Source organism: Balaenoptera ricei, chromosome 11, assembly GCF_028023285.1.
Source record: "Balaenoptera ricei isolate mBalRic1 chromosome 11, mBalRic1.hap2, whole genome shotgun sequence".
NCBI lineage: Eukaryota > Metazoa > Chordata > Mammalia > Artiodactyla > Balaenopteridae > Balaenoptera > Balaenoptera ricei.
This window is the reverse complement of record NC_082649.1, coordinates 86,305,615-86,328,652: the sequence shown is the minus strand read 5'-3', so window position 1 is coordinate 86,328,652 and position 23,038 is coordinate 86,305,615. Positions and strand designations below refer to the sequence as shown.

The 23,038-nt window shown below is 38.1% G+C and overlaps 1 protein-coding gene across 6 annotated transcripts in view; it reads right to left on the bottom strand.

The window, feature by feature from the left end:
- Window positions 1-23,038, bottom strand: part of MITF (melanocyte inducing transcription factor) — a 225,593-nt gene that overhangs the window by 84,354 nt on the left and 118,201 nt on the right. For 4 of the 6 annotated variants that reach the window (XM_059940171.1, XM_059940172.1, XM_059940167.1 and 1 more), the window contains exon 2: window positions 3,596-3,845. In XM_059940171.1, the coding sequence (XP_059796154.1) occupies window positions 3,596-3,845 (250 nt within the window). Of the gene's footprint in view, window positions 1-3,595; window positions 3,846-16,378; window positions 16,464-23,038 lie in introns of all 6 variants that reach the window. The other 2 variants (XM_059940169.1, XM_059940170.1) reach the window with 1 other exon arrangement.

The following is a 23,038-nucleotide window of genomic DNA, read 5'->3' as shown; positions in this document are numbered from 1 at the left end:
TTGTCTGAAAGAAGCTATAGATCAAATTTCAAACCTCAGGTTTGCAAGTCAAAAACCCACCTGTGGAAGAAACCGCTTCCATTAATGGTTCTTAATGACATACTTTGTTCATTTGCAGTTTGACATACAGAGTCTGTTCACTACTGTGGAAAATGCATTATGCACTCCAGGAACTGGTTCATTTACGACAAAGAAGCATCCTTAGATTACAATACCCAATTGAATAGGGCTGTTATTAAGAAACCTAAAGGATATCTCCAATATGTAAATACATAGCAATACGATTAATCATTCCATGTCGCCTAACATAAAAATCAATAGTATGAATAAAGTCATAAATTAATTAAATCAATGTAGAAACCAGAGGCTAATCCTGCAAAGCTTCATGAATTTATAGGCTGAATGACGACCATGTGAGGAATAAGTAATGCGAATTTCCAATCCCTATGAATTCCAAAGATTAGTCCTAAATTTACTAGAAGCTGTCAACAATTTAAAACATGTTTTATAAAGCTTCATATTTTAAGCATAACTCTACAAAAGAAAAGGGATTAACCAGAAAACACTAATTTAGCTTTTCAAAATCAGTCATTCAACCCACTGGCAGCAAAATGTTGGTAACATGAGTTTGTGTGTGTGATTTTCTATCAAGTTCTTGCAAACCAGTTGGAGAAGGAGAGATTTGCCCAGGATTCTCCAGCACACGCTAGCATGTCTGACTGTACACATCTACCTCCACTGAGAAGCAGGTATGTTCTATTTTAGCAATTTAAATCTTTAAAAATTAAATGATGAATTTACTCAGACTATACTATTAGAAAGGATATTTATTCAAAATAATCTGTATCATTATGTATAAATTAGTACACTCGGTGTTATGCCTTGAAAACGTATATTCATAGAAAAATGGGCCAAGATTAAGCAAATTAACTGTTTTTCTATTAACCATTTACTTCATAATAATATGCTTATGATTTAAAAACTAAAAAAGAGAAAAGAAAAAAACATTTCTCTCACTTACCTTTCCGTAATAAATAATTCATAATATTTTCATACATAAAACTTTTGAAAATATGCAAACTATTTTCATAAAGTACTAAGTATTTTAAGTATTTGAAGTAATCATTTATGATACTCTCCTTTAAAATGTAATTTGAATCTCTTAGAATGCCATCGTATATGAAATCATATATTTATATTTGATCTTTCACCTACCTAAGGATACTAAAATCTGTCTAAATAGCTACCAAACCTATCCACATTGCTATGCCTACACTTCTTTCTTTTCATTTATATGACACACTTCACTACTTTATATAAATGAAGTATAAAAATGCACAAGTTAAATAGAGATTAAACTAACTCAGTATGAAATATAAATTTACCACTTGTTCATTTTTATTTAGATTAGGTCTCCCAGTTCTAACAATTTATTCGTGCTTTAACTTAGGACATATTTCTGGCATAACTAAATTGAGGGTTGCAGCTAAGGCCAGTGTTACCAGGACATAGTAATATATAAGGAAAAACGGGTATATTATTCAAACCAATTAGTATAGATTTAAATTTTAATCATTTCACGATTACATATTCTAAGTAATACAAACTTTTTAAAACGATGTCCCTTTTTAAAATGATATGGAAATGATTTTTCAACATATTTGGGTAATTTCTCTTCCACTGGATATAACTGCCTTAATAGGAATATAGATTTCAGCTAATATACTTTAATATAATATCAAGAATTACCTTTGAATTAAACATAAACCACTACTAACACAAGTCCATGTCATCTCTTCCAAAATTTGTCCTTCAGGTTAAAAAAATAGACTATTATAGTAAGTAAAACAGACATATTTCTCCACATTTTATTATATTATTACTTAACTCATACAACTTTAAATAATCTAAGGTATAGGCAAAACAATTATGATTCTTGTGAACACCAGACAACTTAAATCTTAGATAAATCTTAGATCTGTAAAAACCTAGTGACTGTCGATTTTCACCCAAGCAGAACAGAAAGATTTAATGTAAAAGAGAAAACCTTGCCTTTACTTGGGGGAGAGGGGGGGAGAGGGTATGCATAAAATACCCATTAATTGTGGCAATATTCAGAACTTCAATCACATTAGAGTAAAATTTGATGCTAAACCATTTGGATCTTTTCCACTCTAACAGAATTTTAATTGGTTTCTCTATGAAAGAGTTTCAGTACTTCATCACTACGTTTTAAGAGTCTCTGCAAATAAGAAAACAACTGACTTAAAATTTGTTTTTAAAGAATCCCTTTCCTACTTCCTGGTAAGAATCATAGATTGCTTCCCAATTATAACACAGCATCCTCTCTATTTGCTTTCATAGTAAACTTTAAATAGTGGGAGATGGCCTTTTTCTGAGCACAGAAATGAATACAAAGCCCAACAATCAATCACCAGAGGGTGAAGTTCACATTGTTTAATGAACACTAATACTTGGGACACTTCTGAATGAAATAATTAGGTGATGGGATTAAAAATATTAAAAAATAAGGAAGTCCCCTTACTTTTCTTTTAACTTTACTTGCATCAGTCACATTTAAGAGTTGGAATGTTTATTTTTTTTTTCTATTTTTATTATTTTATTTTACTTTTCAATACTCTTTTTAAAACAAACATTTGACGTTAACATAAACATCTAAATAATGTGCTATATCTTTCTAAATTTAAATAATAAAAAATATGTACTGCCAATTTGACTTAAGACACATTTTTCTTCATTAGTAAGATTGCTCAATTTGCTTTTTCTCTCAAATTTTAATTTTTTAAATAGCACTTTGTTGAAATGATAATGAAAAATTCAATCTAACCTAATTTCTTTTTTTTAACATCTTGGAGTGTTTATCTTTAAACAAGGAGTAACTCCCAATGTGATGTGGAGGACCCATGTGTGAGATGGAATTCTATTCTTAGACTCGTTACAATTTTCCGTGGTAATTAGGAAGCTATATGTCCCCAATAGAATGACGCTAACAAGCTCCTGCAGTTTCTACTCTAGCAAGAAATCAAAGGGACCCAAAACAGACAACTCACTTCAGTTAAAGGATTATGCAGTCTGGTTATTAAAGCGTAGAAAGCGCTTCTACTGTTTTATATATATCTGAAGAGACTTTCTAAAAGAATCAGATTCTACAGCCAAGATTATTTACTCAAGAAAGAAGAAAACTAAAGAATGGCCATGGAACGTATTTAGGTAAAAAATATATGCAAGCTATTAGAAGCAGCTCATTTCAGATAACTTGTACATTTTGAAACTTTCCCAAAGAAAGATGGGAAGATATCCTTATAACAGACATCTATTCCTGCTTGTAATTTCTCATGAAACATCAACACTCTTCCCCCATTTAGTGAGGGTTACTAGTAAATTTCCAGCTAGTTGGCATCCTTCTTTGGAAATACAAAGCCATGTAGAAATCAATGGAGTTGACATTTATGGATATGATTCACATGGGTCAATATAACCAAATACACGATGAGATAAATACAACACCTAGAAAATGGAAAATGCTGAAGAAGAAGAAGGCTTGGCCCAACCAGCAAGAGTGACACTCACGTACCTTAAGGACTTCCATTGGCACCTGGGTGGCAGAGGGGAGGGTGGTGGGCACACTGACGTTTATGGCTGGTGTCTGACTCACGGGCACTCTCTGTTGCATGAACTGGGCCGCCTGCAGCTTTTGCTGTTGCTCTCTGCGTTCCTGTTCCTGCATCTGCTCACGCATGAGTTGCTGGCGTAGCAAGATGCGTGATGTCATACTGGAGGAGCTTATTGGAGGCTTGGAGGCCCCAGGATGCTCCTCGGAACTGCTGTGGGAAAACCAAAAAAACACAGATTCAGTTCCCTAATGAAACCCTTCATTTGCATGTTGGGGTATCCTAAATTGCACCAAACTATGACATGAGCCTGGGCAAATATAATCAGATCGCGGAGTAGTATTCCACCTAATTGAAAATCAAGAGCTGACAGGATTTAAGTCATGAGTAGTTGAATTAAAATAAGTCAGCTTGATTGCATCTAGGCATTTTTATCATACGCTTATTTTTTTGACATTTTATACTGCATACTACTCATCACCACCAAATATAGTGCCACCATATGAAGTGCCAAGAAGAGAGGCGTCTTAATGGCACCCAGATTTCCACATTTAAAAATAAATTGTTTGATTTCCTTTTTTATAGCCAGATCTAACCAAATAACTACTCCTACGTGCCATCTAAATTCCTTGAAGATATCTAAAATGTTTACTAACACAGAATAGTTTAAAGAAAAGGTGAACTTTGTCATGGGGAAATTTTTCTATGATACAGGAAGTAAAAATTATGAATGAAAGAAGCATTTGGACCAGAATGTTAACACTGAACTCGACCTCAGTCTTCAGGAAAGAGGGCAGAAGACAAGCTAGTTTGACAACCCACTTCTTCTTTCCCTGCTTTTCTTTATACTGTCTTTTCTTCTGATTCACCTTGGCAAGCCCTATCCTACACACACTTTGTGAGTTCCCTATGAGGTCTACCTCTAATGGTATTGGTACTTATACTACCCAAAATTATTTAAAAAGCTTAAACCCTTGTTGTAAGTCAAAAAGAAAGGACTTCCTGATTTTCCTAAATATGGTTTTCTATTGCTTATCTTGCCAGCTCTATGACATCAACAAAAAATTAAACCTTTCTGCCTTAGTTACCATATCCAAAAAAGAGGAATAACAATAATTTTTCTTACTTACCCATTTATTAAAATGGGAGATGTTTTTTAAATGTCTTTTGCATCATTTATACGCTAAAGCCCTACCTCTTAGGGATTTTGTGAGGATTAAATAAAATAATGAATGAAATAAGGCACACAAATCCCTTAATGAGTGCTATGTAGTACTGCCTTAATAAATGTTGCTGTTGCAATTATTATTATCTAGAAATTTTAATTGTTTCCAGTAATATCATTTTCTTTTTTAAAAAAATCCCTATTGAGGGCAAAGAATATAAAATTTAACTAGCACTGGAAACAGAAAAAGAGTAACATTTGACAAAATATTCACTCCAAAATTACTCTTCAAAAGAAGTATTTGCACCTTTAAGCTTCCCTCCTTGAGTATAAATCCCAATATTGTCCTTATCTTCTAACAAAGGCAAAATAAAGCCGTTAAATCACAGACCAGCCTTATAAACTCCTTAAAGATAGAAACCTTCAAACTCTACAGGTAAAAAAACATGCTAAAGGATGAAGAAATGTTTGCATTTCACCCTCACATAGTTCCAGAAAATTACATAATAAAAATTATACTAGCAGTTAACTCATTACTCAGCACAGAAAACTGGTTCAATAAACTGTGATAAGTTAATATATTATAACACTATATATAGCCACTAAAAATGGTGTAGAGATATATTTATGGGTGTGAATAAAAACTACACAATATAATAACCTTAGAAAACCCAGCTGCAAGAAAGTATTCAAGGTAGGATTCAACTTAAAAAAATGTTCACTAGAAGAATAAGTGCAAAGATAATGCTATCCTGAGCCATTGCCAGTATACATTATCACAAACCTTTAAGGAAACAACAGTATTGTGCTTCTCTGGTGGCGCAGTGGTTAAGAAACTGCCTGCCAATGCAGGGGACACGGGTTCAAGCCCTGGTCCGGGGAAGATCCCACATGCCAAGGAGCAACTAAGTCAGTGAGCCACAACTACTGAGTCTGTGCTCTAGAGCCCGCAAGCCACAACTACTGAGCCCGCACGCCACAACTACTGAAGCCCACATGCCTAGAGCCCGTGCTCCACAGCAAGAGAAGCCACCACAATGAGAAGCCCGCGCACCACAACGAAGAGTAGCCCCCGCTCACCACAGCTAAAGAAAGCCTGCGTGCAGCAACAAAGACCCAAGGCAGCCAAAAGTAAATTAATTAATTAAAAAAAAGAAAATAACAGTATTATCAATTTGATTCAGAAATTTCATTGATGGATAATTTTCCTAAGAAAAAAATTCAAAATGTGGAAAACCTGACATTACAAAGCTGTTGACAAATTGCACAATATTGTGAACCACCTAAATTTGTCCCTTAATATGAACAGGATTATGTAAATTATGAGGGGAGATGTGGGTCAAAGAATACAAATTTTTAGTTATAAGACGAGTAAGTTCTGGGGATCTACTGCACAGCACGGTGACTGTAATTAATAATACTGTATTGTACGCTTGAAATTTACTAAAAGAGCAGATCTTAAGTGTTCTCACCACAAAAAAGAAAATAAATAGTAACCATGTGAGGTGATAAATGTGTTTCACAAAGCATACATGTAAAAAATCATCGCATTATACACCTTAAAAAATTTTGTTAGTTATACCTCGGTAAAGTTGAGGAAACAAATAAAACCATTCAAAAGATTTTAAAATAAAATAGGTTTAAAAAAAAGTAAATTATGATACATAGATTTGATAATATACCTTTTTTTAATCGCACAACTACAAAGTGAGAAATGCATGTCCTAAGAGTAAATTAAAAAGTAGGATCTAAAGTGGATTTACATTCTAATTTAAAATAAGGACAGAGTGTGTATGTACACAAATACACACATGACTAGCAAGACGATCATAGTTGCCACTGTGGGAGTGGAATTATAGGTAAATTTCTTTCTCTTTACTTTTTCCCCTGCAAACCATAATAAAGCCATAATATTTTTTCAATGGCAGAATATATGCCACTAATTTAAGAACATGAGGAACATGAACTAATTCACAAGCATGAAGAAATAACTTGAGTGATCAAAGTCACCGTTTGGCTAGAAGACACTGGATCCATCACAGACAGTATTTTGACAATAAGATGGGAAAGTACTGACTTATATCCAGCACACTGGTTCTCTTGGAAGTCTTCAGAATCCCGGAAGACTTAATCCCTCTTTCCTTTATAGTTTCCTACAGATGTACAAAGACTGAACAATGTAAATACTCTGTTTATTATTTCTATAGCATACATTCATCCGCACCATGAAAATACCTAGCCATTCCTCAAAAATAATCCATTCACCTGGTAAGTTTCTGCTAAAAGGACATCAAAAGAAAATGCATTTTCCCACTTTTGAGTATGTGTTCAGAGCTCAGATGTACTTTCCTAAACCCAGAAAAGAAGGCTATTTAAAAATAAATAAATAAATAGATGGTCTTACTATTCAAAGCCTGTCAGGTTAAAACATTCCCAGAGAGACTGATCCTTTTGATAAAATCAGGAGCAAACCTTTGTGCCGTAGCAAATGCAGCTGTGGAAAAATCGCACTAATTAGCTGCTCAAGACAAGCCATTGGCCGTGATACAGGGGGGAAAATCCTTTCAATTAACAGTAAAGCATTCTTGCGACATCTTAAGTTAAAATTACTAGCTATCAACCACACTAAGGCTGCAGACTTTAAAGTCAACAACAATATCATTTAAAGCATGTACTGAAATAGCCTATCAGGAAAAAAAATACATATTTATATGGTAGACCCCTATAAATAAATTAAAACCCCACAAAAGAAAATCTAGCAGGGCTCAGCTAATTGACATTTTAATAAATCTTCTCAAAAAAAGGAAAAAGTAGTCACTTCACTACACACACTCCCTGCAGGATATTTCCATGTTAAAGATGACTCTCAGATTCTCAGCTTTACTCTCGATCTTTTCAACATCGCTTTCTCTTAGAAATAATTGAATGGGCAATTATCACCTTGCTGGCAAAAATGAAGATACCTACACTTCAAAATGTTGGCAGGTCAAGTGAGCATAATGTTTTGAACTCAAAGTCGAGGTTTATGTGACAATATTACAGGTGGCCAAAAGCTTATTTTTAAAATGAGGACCTGATGCTTAAACTATTAATAATAAGCAAGAAGAGTTGTCCCAATGTATTTAATTTTAAAAGCTAACTGAACTCATCCAGGGCCCAATCTGCATTAGATAATCCTAATTCCATCAGTCTGATTCCTTTTAATCAGATTATGTAAAGGTCATTTATTCAACAAATAGTTATTGAGTGTTTCCTCTGTGCCAGGTGCTGGGAACACCTGGTTTCTAATCTCATAGAGTTTAAAGCCAGGGTCACATAATTTTTCTATGATGCCTTAAAATTAAGTCAATTACGTAGACTATCTGGCTCTTATCTAGTTCCACATGGGAAGGTATACATCTCACCACAAGAAATCACCCTTTGAAAGCCAAATGAAGGGGAGACAAATGCCTTTACTGGCACTTACCCGAATCACTGAAGCCAGACGTGCAACCTCCCTGACAAGTGGGAATTGCTCAGTGGTGACTCAAGGAGGACGGCCATCAACTGGACACAAGTTCTAGCTCAGTCACTGCTGAGCAATCTGATCTTTAACGAGCCACTCAACCTCTCTGAGCCTCTCCAAATCCCACCCCCTAAATGTACAGCAGTGATTGAGTGAGCTAAGTTAAAGTGCTCAACACAGCAGCTAGAATATGGACACTTACATATATAGCCATAAATGTGACTCAAGTTCCTACCTCGATGGCTGAATTTACATTTTTAACCTTCAAAGTCTGCCTCTTCTCTGTGATGACAGAGGTATGTGGACATGTGCTCTGAATTATCTGGTATATTCCTAAATTCAGAGTTAATTCCACTGCCTTGATCAACCACTTAAATGTATCAGAAATTCCATGAAATCCAATACCTTGCCATCCAAACAACACCTGCCTGACCACCCCTCACCTTTAACAGTGATGCCAATACCCCCTCCCCAGACTTTAGGAATCAGTCTTTGGTCTCCATATCATTGTCATCCAAGACACGAATCTGGTTGTCAGTTGAAACTTACCTTTCAGGCGGAAGGAGCTGATACACTTTCCCCTGCATTTCCTCTCTTCAATTCCTCAGGCAGAGTACAGCCCTGACACTTACTAACCTGTGGCCATGGCCAAGTCAGTCAATCTCTTTGAGCTTCGGTTTTCCTTATTTATAGACTGTTTAATATATCTGCCTCTCAGCATTGTTAGGAGGATTAAAATTTGTAATAGATGTAAAAAGCTTAGCACAATAACCAGAACATAGGTCAGATAAACTGGAACAGAGCTCAAAAATTAGTAGTAAAAAAATATGAAACCATGAACATGCTACTTCTTTTTTGATGCAAGAAAGTGAATTTTCATAAGCCTATATGCAAGTTTGGACCATAGCAGATCTGCCTTTTAAGGTCTAGGCAATCCCTATTTAATTCAGAGAATCTGACAAAGTTTTGCAGGAGTGGAGGGAAGATAATTTATCCTGCAGTTCTCTCACCAGATATAAAGTAAAAATCCTAGCATTTTTCTCCAGGAAAAACTAATCTTCTTTATAATCATTCAGGTGATAGAGCTCAAAGCCTAGCATTTGCCTGTACTGGATATAATGTAATTATGTCCAGGAAAGCACAATGGCTAATGTTCACATACACAGTGGAGATGCAGGAAGGCATGATAATTAACCTCATGCACAGGTAAGAAAGCTATACCGAGAACAGGTTAAGCTACCAGGGTTTCCAAATGCAAGAGGTTGGCTGCCACAATATCTGCTGTCTAAAGTCAAAATGCCCAGGCTCCGGGGCTTCCCTGGTGGCGCAGTGGTTGGGAGTCTGCCTGCCAGTGCAGGGGACACGGGTTCGAGCCCTGGCCTGGGAAGATCCCACATGCCGCGGAGCAACTACACCCGGGAGCCACAACTACTGAGCCTGCGCGTCTGGAGCCTGTGCCCCGCAACAAGAGAGGCCACGGAGGTGAAAGGCCCGCGCACCGCGATTAAGAGTGGCCCCCGTTTGCCGCAACTGGGGAAAGCCCTCGCACAGAAACGAAGACCCAATGCAGCCAAAAATAAATAAATAAATTTATTAAAAAAAAAAAAAAAAAAAAAAGCCCAGGCTCTATCCCTAGAAATTCTGACTTCAGGTTAGGTAAGGCCTAGGAATCAATGTGTCTACAAAAACTCTGCTCCTGATTCGGATGCCATGTTTAGAAACTAGAACACCTAAGATTATCCATTTGTTTAGTAGGAGAGCTGGGACATGAACCCACATCTTTAATTCTTAGACGAGAACACTTTCTTCCATGTCTGAGGAAATGCACATTCCATTCCCCACCTCCAGTAACCCTCACAAGAGCTCTGAAGAGTCCTTCTGATACTGAACCCAACATGTTGAACGGAATGAAATGGGAAGGACTACTTACTCCTGCCAAACAGGCTATAAAATCAAACAGACAAAAACATTTGTGCAGATACTGCCAATGGATCGTCATGGTTACAACACAACTACTCTATCATAAGGAAAAAATCCACAGGTTGAATCTACAAAAATGTTGTTCTGTCAGCAAAAAGAAATTTTTAAGAGTCTTTAGAAAGTAAGTCCAAGTGCGTAAATCACCGAAATAAGAGTCAGTAAATGGACATATCTTTTTAAATGGCAGTCTGGGTATCTAACATTTTAGAATGATCAGTACTTCCATTATCTTAACCTTTCCATTCCTTCCAAAGTCATCGCTTTGTAAGCGTAAAGATGACTTCTTCATCATGAATGGTGGAAGCAAGTACCAATAAGAAAATACATTGTTACTTGTCTACGTGATATATATGTGAAATATATGGTATGTCTGATATATGGTATATATGATATATATGATAAATATATATCTCACTTAAAATAACTGAGCATATAACTCATGTAAACATGAAAGTACCAGATTTCACAGTTTGGCTTCAAAAATTGAGATCTTGTGGACTTCAGGCATCACCAACCTTGGTTTTAGTGGTCAAGAAAAAAACATGAAAACATGCCAAACATCCAGCTTTTTCTGGTAACATTACCAGCTCAGACAATAAATACTACAGGTTTCTGGCACGGAGGAAATAAAAAGACTTGCAAAGTGCACCTTGTCTTCCTCCTCTTCTTTCCTTCAACAAATATTTGAATGCTTTGGCAAAGCATTTCCAAGGGCCGGGTTCTGCCAGACGTGAGGGTAGCATGGTGTCCAGAGTGGACAGAACACCTGTCCTCTGGAGCTCTTTACTCTCCATGGTACAAAAGGAGGAAAGCATTCTAAAAAGCAAGAACCACCAATCATACGCAAGTTAAAAGCTAGAATTGTTACTTTTCAACACCTGGACCCCGAATTAGTTTGAAAACATCGTAGTCTCTCTGTATCTACTCAGGATTAGTATTCTTTAAGCTGGACCTTTGACAGATGCCAGTAAGAGTAATTTCAATAATTGATTATATCACAATCAAAGAGAAACATAATGAGATTCCCAATATATCAATATTCTTCAAAAGAGGGTATAAAAAAATGATACCCTGGAGTGCAGGAAGAAAAGATTAAAATTTATGTAAAATTTATCCATCATTTCTATTTTCTATTTTTGTGTATGTTGTATATTATAATATAGTATTAGTATAGTGGCACATGTATAAAATTTATAAGTAAAATAAAAACACGTTGAGAGAGTCTGCTTGAAAAAAACCTTACTTTAACTAGGAGGGATGACCAAAAATGGTTGAGACCTCTGTAATATTAGACCAATGTTCTTCTAGGCAACGTTTCTCATCAGATTTTTTTTAAGTTGATTATTTTCACCCCTCCCAAAGAGAGTTTCTCACTTCTATACACTCCAACCAAGGAGAATCTCTTACTAAAAGATATTTTCAAACAAGGATATGAGGGTGCCATTTCCTCATTTTAAGGCCATGACTGTCCTCCATTTCCCACAGATGCCCCCATGGGTTTCCATGCTCCTAACTCTCAATTCCCCTCAAAGAAATTATTTCCGTCAGCCTACTATCAAAAAGCTATAAAGCAGATAAAGTTGAGGGTCCCACACTCACGCTTCTTGTCTCTCCTATCAAGCTGCCTTTCACTAGACCATGTTCTAGAATTCTTGTTTACACTGTCCGACTATGGAATCTCATTCATATCTAGACGCCATGCTTTAAAAGGCTCTGAAAAATTCACCTATAAGGTGTAAGTAATTGATATGGCATGACAAGATATCCCACTTAGAGTATTTTAAAAGAAAGAACTTTTTTTTTTTTTTTAATACTTTATTTATTTATTTATGGCTGTGTTGGGTCTCTTAGTTTTCGTGTGAGGGCTTTCTCTAGTTGCGGCAAGTGGGGGCCACTCTTCATCGCGGTGCGCGGGCCTTTCACTATCGCGGCCCCTCCCGTTGCGGGGCACAGGCTCCAGACGCGCAGGCTCAGTAGTTGTGGCTCACGGGCCCAGTTGCTCAGTGGCATGTGGGATCTTCCCAGACCAGGGCTCAAACCCGTGTCCCCTGCATTAGCAGGCAGATTCTCAACCACTGCGCCACCAGGGAAGCCCCAAAAGAAAGAACTTTTTATCCAAAACTATGACAATCTAATGACAGAATTCAGACGTGAGTGTGAAAGTAATTGGAAGGATCTTTTTAAAGACAGAAAAGCCTTCTATCTCTACTCAAATAATTGCCCCAGTCACAGGGCATGCTCTGACCACTTGTCTAGACAACGTCACAACAGGTCAGAGAAGATTCAAAAGCCTTAACCGCTTAACAATTACTGCATGTCTAGAACATATCAACCAAGATGCAAAGTCTGCAATACTGTGTGGAAATCAAGACAAAAGTACCAATTGTGATCTCAGGAGTAGTGAATGTGTGCACCTGTCACGGTTTAAAAGCCAGCCTTACAAATAGTGGTAATGATTTATGGTGGTCACATGTTACTTAAGCCTGCCCAGCATCCTGTCCCACTTCTTTGGCAAAGTACCCTGATTTCACCTTGAAAAATCAGCCTCCTCACTTTCCGTTCACGAGGTAGGTTATGGCGGTGCTGCCAACTCCAGACATAGAAACACAACGTAAGTTGGACCAATCAGCATACCCATCGAATGTGCTTGTGCTCTAAAATGGTCCAATAACAGTCAGCCCTATGCTGAGTAGAAATAGAAATATTGACTAGAAATATTGGGGTAAAAGACCTCTATGTATACTAATGTTTGGAAAGATGCTAGGATATAAATCTGGAACTTCCTGGACCCATGTGAAAAGAAAGCCAAACTAAATGAAACAGTGATGTGAGTTGAAAGAGGGAACAGAAGCCTGAAAAGAAGGAAGAATGAAGAAGGAGCCAGTGTTTAGATGACACAGAGCATCTGGATCAAACCATCCCTGAAGACTTGATAACCCTGGACATAGGATATTGATTTACAAGGGACTCTCAATCTCCATTTCTGTTTAAGCCAGTTGGATGTGCTCTGTTATACCATAGCTCATTTTTGTGGCATTTTAGAAAATATCAGTTACTCCAAAAAAGAAAAAAAAAAAAATCAATGTTTCAGCCTAAGAGCTACAACTCAAACAATATAGTATCCATTCTATTTTCTCCTTGTTTAGGCTGGTACACTGCCACTCACAACATTTCCCAGCTTTCCAGGAGCTAGGTTGGCTTCCCGCCTAAGTTTTGCCAATGAGACGTAAGCAGAAAGATCATGTGGTACGTCCAAAAATTCTCCCTAAAGAGATACCCATCTTTGCCATCATGTCTCCTTGAATTTAGCTGCAATGGCTGCAGGACTAGCAGCCACTTTGGACCACAAGGATGAGAACCAGACTTAAGGACAGAGCTGGAATGTTCCTGGCCCTTCATGACCAGACAGAGCCAGCACGATGAGGGCAGAGATTTATGTTTTATTCACATATAAATTCCCCAGCACCTAAAAGAATACTTAGCATATAGTAGGATGAAATAAATATCTATCCAAAGAGTAAATCTGGTGTCTCTCTTCTAACAAATACCCCACCTCCTAAAATCAGATAACACTAAAACCTTAGTGTTGGAAGACCTTTAGTCAAACCATTTGCTTGAGTCATCCAGTGGCAGAGAACACATTTTTTCCAAAAAGCTCAGTTCTAGAGACCTACTGTATTACCTTAATTCTAAGACAAACTTTCCCTCCACATTTTAAGAGTTCTCAAGTCAGAATAGGTCATATAATCATTGTATACATTTAGTAGAGTTTTCATCTCCCCCGAACAGTCACCTTATAATCAACATTGAATTGGATATAAGGAAATCCATTTGATAGACAAGTACTGTGGCAATGGACTAATCATAGCCACTCAAAAGCTCAAAGGAGTTATAGTTTGGATAATTCAGAAATCTGAGCATCGGAGATACACACTCAATTAAAAGGCAGAGGAAGAAACATCAATTCATTCAGTATCTGAAATGAGAATCCACAGAACGGAACAGAGAAAGGCACAAGACATGGGCCCAGAATACCTCTGTCGAAATCCCAGCTCTGTCGTTTCTCAGCTATATGACATGGGCAGGATCTTTCACCTGCCCAAACCTTCATTTTGTCATCTACAAAATGGAGGTAGGAAAAAGTACCTTTGTCATAGAGCAAGTATGAGAACTGAACGTATTAATGCAAGTAAGATTCTTAGAGTAGTGGCCAGCACACCCTGCAGACAATAATCAATAAGTAATAGGCAATGGATTCTTCTGTGCTGTACTTCAATTCCTGGATTGGTACCCTCTGAGGCGCCTAGTAACTTTAAACTAGTGAAAACTGACAAGTTATTTTCTAGGAAGCCAAATCTCTTACAATGTTGCCTTCTGCTATGTTGTTTCTTTGCTTTCCTAGAGGAAAATACAATAGAAACAATTAATTCACAGTGTGTGCCCTCCCCAAAAGAGCAGGCACAAAGAAGTTAATGGGCAACAGCTCAGTGAACAAGTTTTGTCAAAGATGTGTGCTAAGAATTTCATTCTGCGAGTTCATAAAGGAAGCATGTTCCTGTGGCCAGTAGTTTAGTTAACCAGAAAAAAAAAAAAAATTCAAAATCAACTAAGCAAAAGTAGTTGAAATTAAGAATTAATTTGGGTGTAAATTCAAGGATGACACCACTACTGTCCTTAAGCTGAATGGCATGTTTTATCCAATCATGATATCCATTAATTTGCTTAAAAATAATATTTCAAAAATTAGTAAGTTATAGAGGGCATTTTTGTGGGGAATGAATCACAAAGAATAGCCATCATCTCCCTAACTAGTATCTGATTTACAAAGCAGAAAATTATAACATTTCTAACAGGATGACATTTTAAATACACAATTATGTATATACTCTGTTCATAAAATGTTCTTTCATTTTAGAGAAATGAGTAATTAAACTGTTTTAATGACATACAATGAAAAAACATCTACAAAAGCAAACAATAGAGCAAAAATAGCAAATTAAAAATAATTTTAAAAGCTACTGTAAAACCTTTTAAAGATTTACCTACTGAACATTAGGAACTTTTACCACAATTACATTTATGGGAATTTTATTTTTTTCAGAATCAAATTCCCAAAATAGTTCTGCTACACTTAGTATTTTTCCATTATTCTTGCCGTCTTTAAACACACCTTCACAAGCTGCTGAACATAATGCTTTTCTGACTTAATCAGAACCTCTCTCATGACCCAGGAACGTTCAGTAAATAATTATTAAGCTCCAGAGGTGGCTTTTGCTTAAGTTGATTTGCTTGAATGCTTATTCACTTAGGGACACAGCTTTTAGTATTGTTTTCAAATCTTATCACCTAACATTGAAAGTAAATGTTGAAGGAAATGGGGGAGTGGGAGGGGAGGGCTATGATCCATTTAGCATTTCTCCATTCTAGTATTTCTTTGAAAGTGCCAATTTCAAGCTTGTTCTACATTTCTATGCCAGACAGATGATTCTGATTTTGGATGTTTTGTTTTCCTCTCAAAGAGAAAAAAAAAAATCAATATGCAGAAATGCAAACGAGATGTTTATTAATGCAACTGTTACTACTCCACAGTTGCGGGGGGGGGGGGGGGCGGGTGGGCAGGGGGGGAGAAAGCAAAAAATCCAAAGTGTTTGCAATGGGGCAATTTTGACCAGTGTCACTAAGCACGCTCGTTTTCCTGAAGAAAACCCTTTTTTATTCATCACGAAGCTGGGCTGCAGTCTACCTAGTAATCATAAATCAAGCTCTGTTCTCACTCAGATTTTTCAAGCAGTCATTTTTGGCATGATTAATTTAAGACCAACATTCCATTTCAAAAGAGAAGGCAGAGCTAATGGGCTAGCATTTCAATCCCGCCTCCCCCCACAAATTAGTCGTTATCCTTGTCATAGCCACCTACTAGAGGTTACAGCTGAAGCCGATTAAACCCACAGTCACAGAGTAACAGTTCCAGTATTTTTAACTCCGAATAGAACCGCCCCTTTCTCTGTCCTCCCCTTAAAAAGCAAAAACAGAAAACAAAAACAAAACTCCTGTCAAGTGGTCCCAGGATTACTTCCAGAATAAAACTTCACTTACAGATATAAGCTTTCAAAGGAACAAGGCATGAACATCTGGACTCTAAGCGCCTCCATCTTTTTTCCTTTAAGGTGTTCTGCAAGCCCTTGGTGAAGAGTGAAAGTCAAAGTTAGTTCTGGCACCGGCTGTGTCACTAGGGGTGGCTCCTGATAAGGCCCTGGAAACTCCAATCCAAACACAGCTCGTGCTACAGCGGTGCCTGGTGTCTGTGTGAAACAGCAGACCTGTTTAATCCAGTACCTACTGTACCTGCAGGACAAAAATGCTGCCTCACCCTGCAACGGGGGCTTCGCAAGGACACAGGCTCCACCAGAAATCCAACCCGGCAGCCAGGTGACGGCACCTTGGGATGCTTACTTAGCCCTCCCGAGCACAGGTACCGGTGGAGGCTTGCAGTGGCTGTGCGTTACAGAGAACGTGAAACCTGAGGTCATTTCACATACCGGTGAATTTCTAACACTTAAAAGAGCCACAGAATCCAGGAGGGCTGTGGGACAGCTTGTGCCCCTTCTCAACTGGGGAGACCTCAGCTCATCACACACCTCTAGCTGCCTTGCATCATGCACAGGCATTTGGGGAACTGGAGCTTGATTACTGAACGTGCTCTACTGCTGACAAGCTAGAGATCTGGACAACATTCCTTACCCTCAGACCCCAAGAATATATGGAGGGCTACCCTTGCCCAGTCCTGGTGGAAGTCAAACACAAGCTGCTTCAACTGTGGCCACTATCTTTTAGGACATCTTTAGGCCATACATCTGTGTATTCTTAGACTGTCATCTAATTAAATTCTGAACGTGCCGAAATAATAATACATGCTCTCAAAAGATGCTTTAAAATTCTGACATGACGTCAATATTATCGAATACTGATGCAGCTCCTACAGACTCAGCACACCAAAGATGTTCTGCACAGTTATGAAAATATGTCTGTTTCTCCCTACACACAATTCAGAGGTCAGAAAAAAGACATCTGACATGGACTAGCTGTGTGCCCTGGGCAAGTTACTTCACCTCTCTGTGCCTAAGAGTTTGTCTCCGAAGTACATAGTTGGAAAACAATGCAGGCTCTATAAGCCATAATCCAACTTGAATTTCATAATGTAATGAAATTATCTTTCTTTAATTTCCCTTTAATAATAGCAAATATCCAGCCAGGGGTCTCCGACAAGCGATTTCTGGCTCTTTTTATTCTTTGTTCATTTTTCATTTTTTCTTTTGTTGAATAAATATTTATGGAACACCTACTACGTCCCAGGCACTGTGCAAACTCTTGGAGTTTACAGTCTAGTGGGACACATATTAAATAATCACCCAAATATATAATGAAATGTGGTAAATGCTACAAGGAGCTGGGAAAGCTTAAAATGTAAAGGGTCAGAAAAGGCTTCCCTTAGGCAGGGACCTCTGGGCATAGAAGTGAGTGGGGGTAGCAGTCATGGGTTACGGGTGTGGAGGGGGGCACGGGAGAAGAGTCTTCTGAGCAGTGGTAACAACATGTGCAAGAATTCTGAAGTGGGGAGTTAGAAGGAAGATTCTTTGTGGCTGGAGGACAGAGAGTAAGGGAAATCATGGCATCTGTGAGACTAAAGCGGTGGCTAGGACCAGACCATCAGAATCTGGGAGACCAGAGAAGAGTCACTGATTTTGTTCCAAGATGAACAGGAAACCATTGAGAGGTTGTAAGCAGGGAAGTGATGGGCTCAGATCTGAGTTTTTAGAAAGGTCCCTCTGGCTGCTATATCGAGAACCACCTAGAGAAGGAGCAAGACTGGCTACTGCAATAGTCCTGGTAGGAGGTGATGATACTTTATGGGGGAGGGGGAGGGGAGAAGGGACAAGAGTGGAGAGAAGTGGATTAAAGTGGGTAGATTACTGGTAAAGCTAAAGACCAATAAACAGAAGGAATGGGGGTGGGGTGGGGAATCCACGTCCCTGATGCAAATGATTGCATTCATTAACAATAGTTATTGAGGAGTTTCTACACACTTGGCATTGTGCTGGGTACTAGGTTTAACAGATGACTAAGATGCTACACTTTTCCCCTTACTAACCTACTCCACACCTCACTTCTCCTGCCTCTAGCACAGTTTGGCATAAAAATCAAGAACACAGGTTCTGGACTTCCCTGGCGGCGCAGTGGTTAAGAATCTGCCTGCCAATGCAGGGGACACAGGTTCAAGCCCTGGTCCGGGAAGATCCCACATGTCTCAGAGCAACTAAGCCAGTGCGCCACAACTACTGAGCCTGTGCTCTAGAACCTACGAGCCACAACTACCGAAGCCCACGCGCCTAGAGCCCATGCTCCACTACAAGAGAAGCCAATTGCAATGAGAAGCCTGTGCACGGGAACGGAGAGTAGCCTCCGCTCACCACAACTACAGAAAGCCTCCATGCAGCAATGAAGACCCAACGCAGCCATAAATAAATTAATTAATTAATTCAGTAAAAAAAAAAAAAAAAGAACACAGGTTCTGGTGTCAAATTACCCAGGTTCAAATCCCACCACTTACTCATTCTGTGACCTTGTGCAAATTTACTAAACTTTCCATGCCCCAGTTTCTTCACTTGAGAAAGGGGAAATGATAAATGGTTATCCTGTAGGTTATTGTTAAAACTGAAGGAAACAATATATGTAACGTGTATGGCACAGTTTGACACATAGTAAGCTCTCAATTAAAAAATAGCTCTTACAATTATGATTGTAGTTGGAACTGTCTATTCTGGATGCACACTGACCAATGGAAATGCAACAGAGTGAAAAAAAACCATAAAGAAACTGGAAGATCAAAGAAAACAGAGAGGGTAGGAAATTACCATATCAGGACCTCAAAGGGATGATTTTTTTAAAAGACCAAGCTGGACTCTCTCCCACCTTGGACACTGTTTGAAGCTGCATTAAGTTACAACGCACCCGGGGAAGTTTTACAACTGAAACCCTGATTTATTACATTCTTACACACAGGGAAAATCTGTACCCTCCGTGGGCTCTCAAACGTTGATCACGAAACCAATGGAATCAATTCCAGCCATTCCAGCAGGGACAGAATGTGGTGCCAAATGCTCCCTTGGCGTGTCCCGCCAATGACATCGCCTGACATTTTGTCCTGGACAATCTACCACCCCAAGGAGGCTAACTATTGACCATTTACATAAGTGTCCAAGTAAAATTACCTTAAAGGGGCACGTGTTCAACTTATTCATGGTACTTCAGAAATATCTATATTATGCTAATGTTCTTGGGGGATCTCCCCGAACACAGCAATGAAATACCCACTGGCAAATGGAATAAAGCTTGACCTACACATCTGACACCATCTACAAAATTCATGAAACATTACATACATTTCCACGATACTGCCCCTCAAGTAGTCATGCAATTATTCAACAAATGTCTTCTGAGGGGCAGGAACCATGTCTGTTTGGTTTACTATTGTATCCCTAGAACCTAGTAGAATAAATAGTCCATGGTTCAGGAATAAAGACGCAGACATAGAGAATGGACTTGAGGACACAGGGAGGGAGAAGGGTAAGCTGGGACGAAGTGAAAGAGTGGCATGGACATATAAACACTACCAAATGTAAAAGAGATAGCTAGTGGGAAGCAGCCGCATAGCACAGGGAGATTAGCTGGGTGCTTTGTGACCACCTAGAAGGGTGGGATAGGGAGGGTGGGAGGGAGACGCCAGAGGGAGGAGATATGGGGATATATATATGTGTATAGCTGATTATCTTTGTTATACAGCAGAAACTAACACACCATTGTAAAGCAATTATACTCCAATAAAGATGCTTAAAAAAAAAATAGTCCATGGCTGATATCCATATGTTTAAAATGGATTAATCTATAATGTGTAAGCAACTCTCTTGTTCACATTTGCACTATTCAGATATGTATCCTAAGTGCATATACATATATAAATGCACATGTATAAACACACACATATATACATAAATGCATATATACACATAAACCCTAAATTTAAACACAAACTAAGGTTTGGTAGCAGAGGAAAAAGAAAGATACTATTTTTTAACAGAAAACGCTGAATGCAGAATAAAAATATTACCTGTACTCCAATACAATTAAAATCTTAATTACTACTCCTTGCCCCAAATTCCAGCAAATCAACTAGAGTCATCAGAATTCTTACTGACCTTTTTCAAAGACAACCGTAACTAAAATGGAACTTAAAACTATCAAACATCCAAGTGACAGCCAACTTTTTCTTTTTCTTTTTTTTTTTTGGCTAAATTTGGGCCTCAATCTTTTTTGAAGGAAAAATTCAATCACTATGTTGAACATGTTAGAGAAGAGATAAGAGGTTTTACTTGTTATCCTGTCCAAAACTCAGCTGAAGAAAAGTAGAACCACTCTTTTATCACAGGCAGAATTCTTCTTGTTTTATTTGGGTATCAAATGTTTTATTGCCCCCAAAGCACATCATTTTCTTATATCTTTCCTTCTGATAGGTATTGCTCTTTTCAATAAACTACTTCTTCTCACCACCCTCACAATAGTTAACATTTGAGGACTTAATACATGCCAAGCACTATACTGACGCATGAACTACCCCCTACATACAATTTAGGAAGCACCTACCCATCATGTTTTATTGTGATCCCAGCCAATGGTTCCCAAACCTGTATTCCTATCAGAAGCACATGGGGACATTTCTCCCCACTCCATCTCCTTAAAATCAACTCAGGAGCATTTAAAAATACAAATGTCAAGAATCTTTCCCCAAACAAATGATTGAGACTCTCCAAAGGCATGGTTTTGAATTCCATATTTTTAAAAAGATTCTCATAAAAGACTAATGTGAAGTAAGGCCTGGGAACCACCATTATATAACATATTATAATATACATAATTATATATAATATATTCTATGTAAATTATCTCTCCAAGAGTGACAGAAAAACACCCAAGAATGTAAGTTCCCTTTATTTGTTGAATAAAGAAGACTTTACTTGAATAGTTCAATATATTAAAGTGTTCACTTGGAGTTTCAATGGATATGCTTTGAATGTTGAGTGAAAGCCTTGATTAACGAGTATCATGAAAGTGATTACAAAACTCACAAACTACTCTCCAGAGTAACAAACACATCCCCTCTTTTCCCCACATGCCATCGCGTTCACGCTCTGGAAAAAGATGCCACCGAAAGGCCCTTCTACTCAAACATTTATTGATGCACCCAGCATTTGAGAGACATCTCTCAAGTGCTGTGGGGAAGATAAACAGGAAGATGCAAGAGGCTCTGCTTCTCTGGGGCTCACCCCAGAGAAACCCCAAACTCACGTACACAGGCCCATGGTAAGAGTGAGGAGGAAGGACAGAATGGCTGCTCCAGGAGCTCCTTCCCAGGGTGGCTCCTTCTCACCTTTCAGAGGACGTCTCACAGGTTTTCTGTTTCTTCCCTAGGGAGGGCTTCCCCTGCCCCCTATCCTACCTAAAGCAGGAACACCCACTTCTGCTATTTACTCTCCCAGGAAATGTTTTTTCTTTCTTTTATAGCACTTACTCCAACTTCTAATCATTTTATTTGTTTGTCTTTCATCCTTGAGGGCAGGGTTCTTTCTTTGTTTTTATTTCATTCTCAGTGCCTGGGATAAAGTAAGTGCTCAATAAATTTTTGCTAGATGGATGGATGGGTGGGTGGATGGATGGATGGATGGATAAATGGATGGAACAATGGATGGATGAATGGATGGAACAATGGATGGATGAGTGACAAAATGAAAAAGATCAGGTAATGAAGGAGCTATGAAATATAATTTGATGATGGCATTTAATTAATTAGGAAGTCAGTAGGTGTAAGTGGGACTCACAATTGTATACTTTTTGTTTGGAAGCTTTTAGCTGCTGAACACAACTCACTTTCATGGATAAAGTATTAGGATACAAAGTTACAAGGAACTGGCAGCCCAGCAGTTCTAATTTGAACCCCTCACAGCATGACTGAGGGAAATTTTTAATGACTACTTACCTGCAGAAATAAGTGTTCAGTACCACTCAATAACGTTTATCTCTTTCATCCTGTTTCTTTTTTTTTTTTTCTACTACCAGGAACAGATCTCCCTGTAACAACGATGGTACAGCATCTTCTGAAAGACTGCTCATTGTACCTGGCTCACAAAGAAGCCCTTTAAGGTTGAAAAGGAAAATGCAGACAAGACCAGGATGACCCCAGGTAAACTTAATCTAGGCTCATGTCAACATTATGAAAGAAATATTAGATGCTTATACAAATATCCAGAAGAAAAAAATAATGTTTTTTTAAAACTGTTTAGAAAACTCTGTCCTGAGAATACAGATATAATCTACAAAGAGACATCTCCAATGCTGTCAAAGTAAATTTTTAAGCAATTAATGAAAGGAGAAATAGATGAAATAATAGCTTGGTCTTTCATAAATAATCAATACGAGAGATTAGTTCCTTACCTTGAGCTCTCTGATATTATCTGTTAGAGTTCACTTCAAAAGAAATACTTGCTCTGCATTTAAGGCGATTCAGGAGCTATCTTTTTGTTCTCTATAAATGGCAGCGGGGTATTTGCAATAAGCAGACCACAATCTACAAAATAAACCAAGTTTGTGAGACAACACAAACTTGAGGAGGGAAACACTGATTTGAGATTATGCCACTTTGATGGC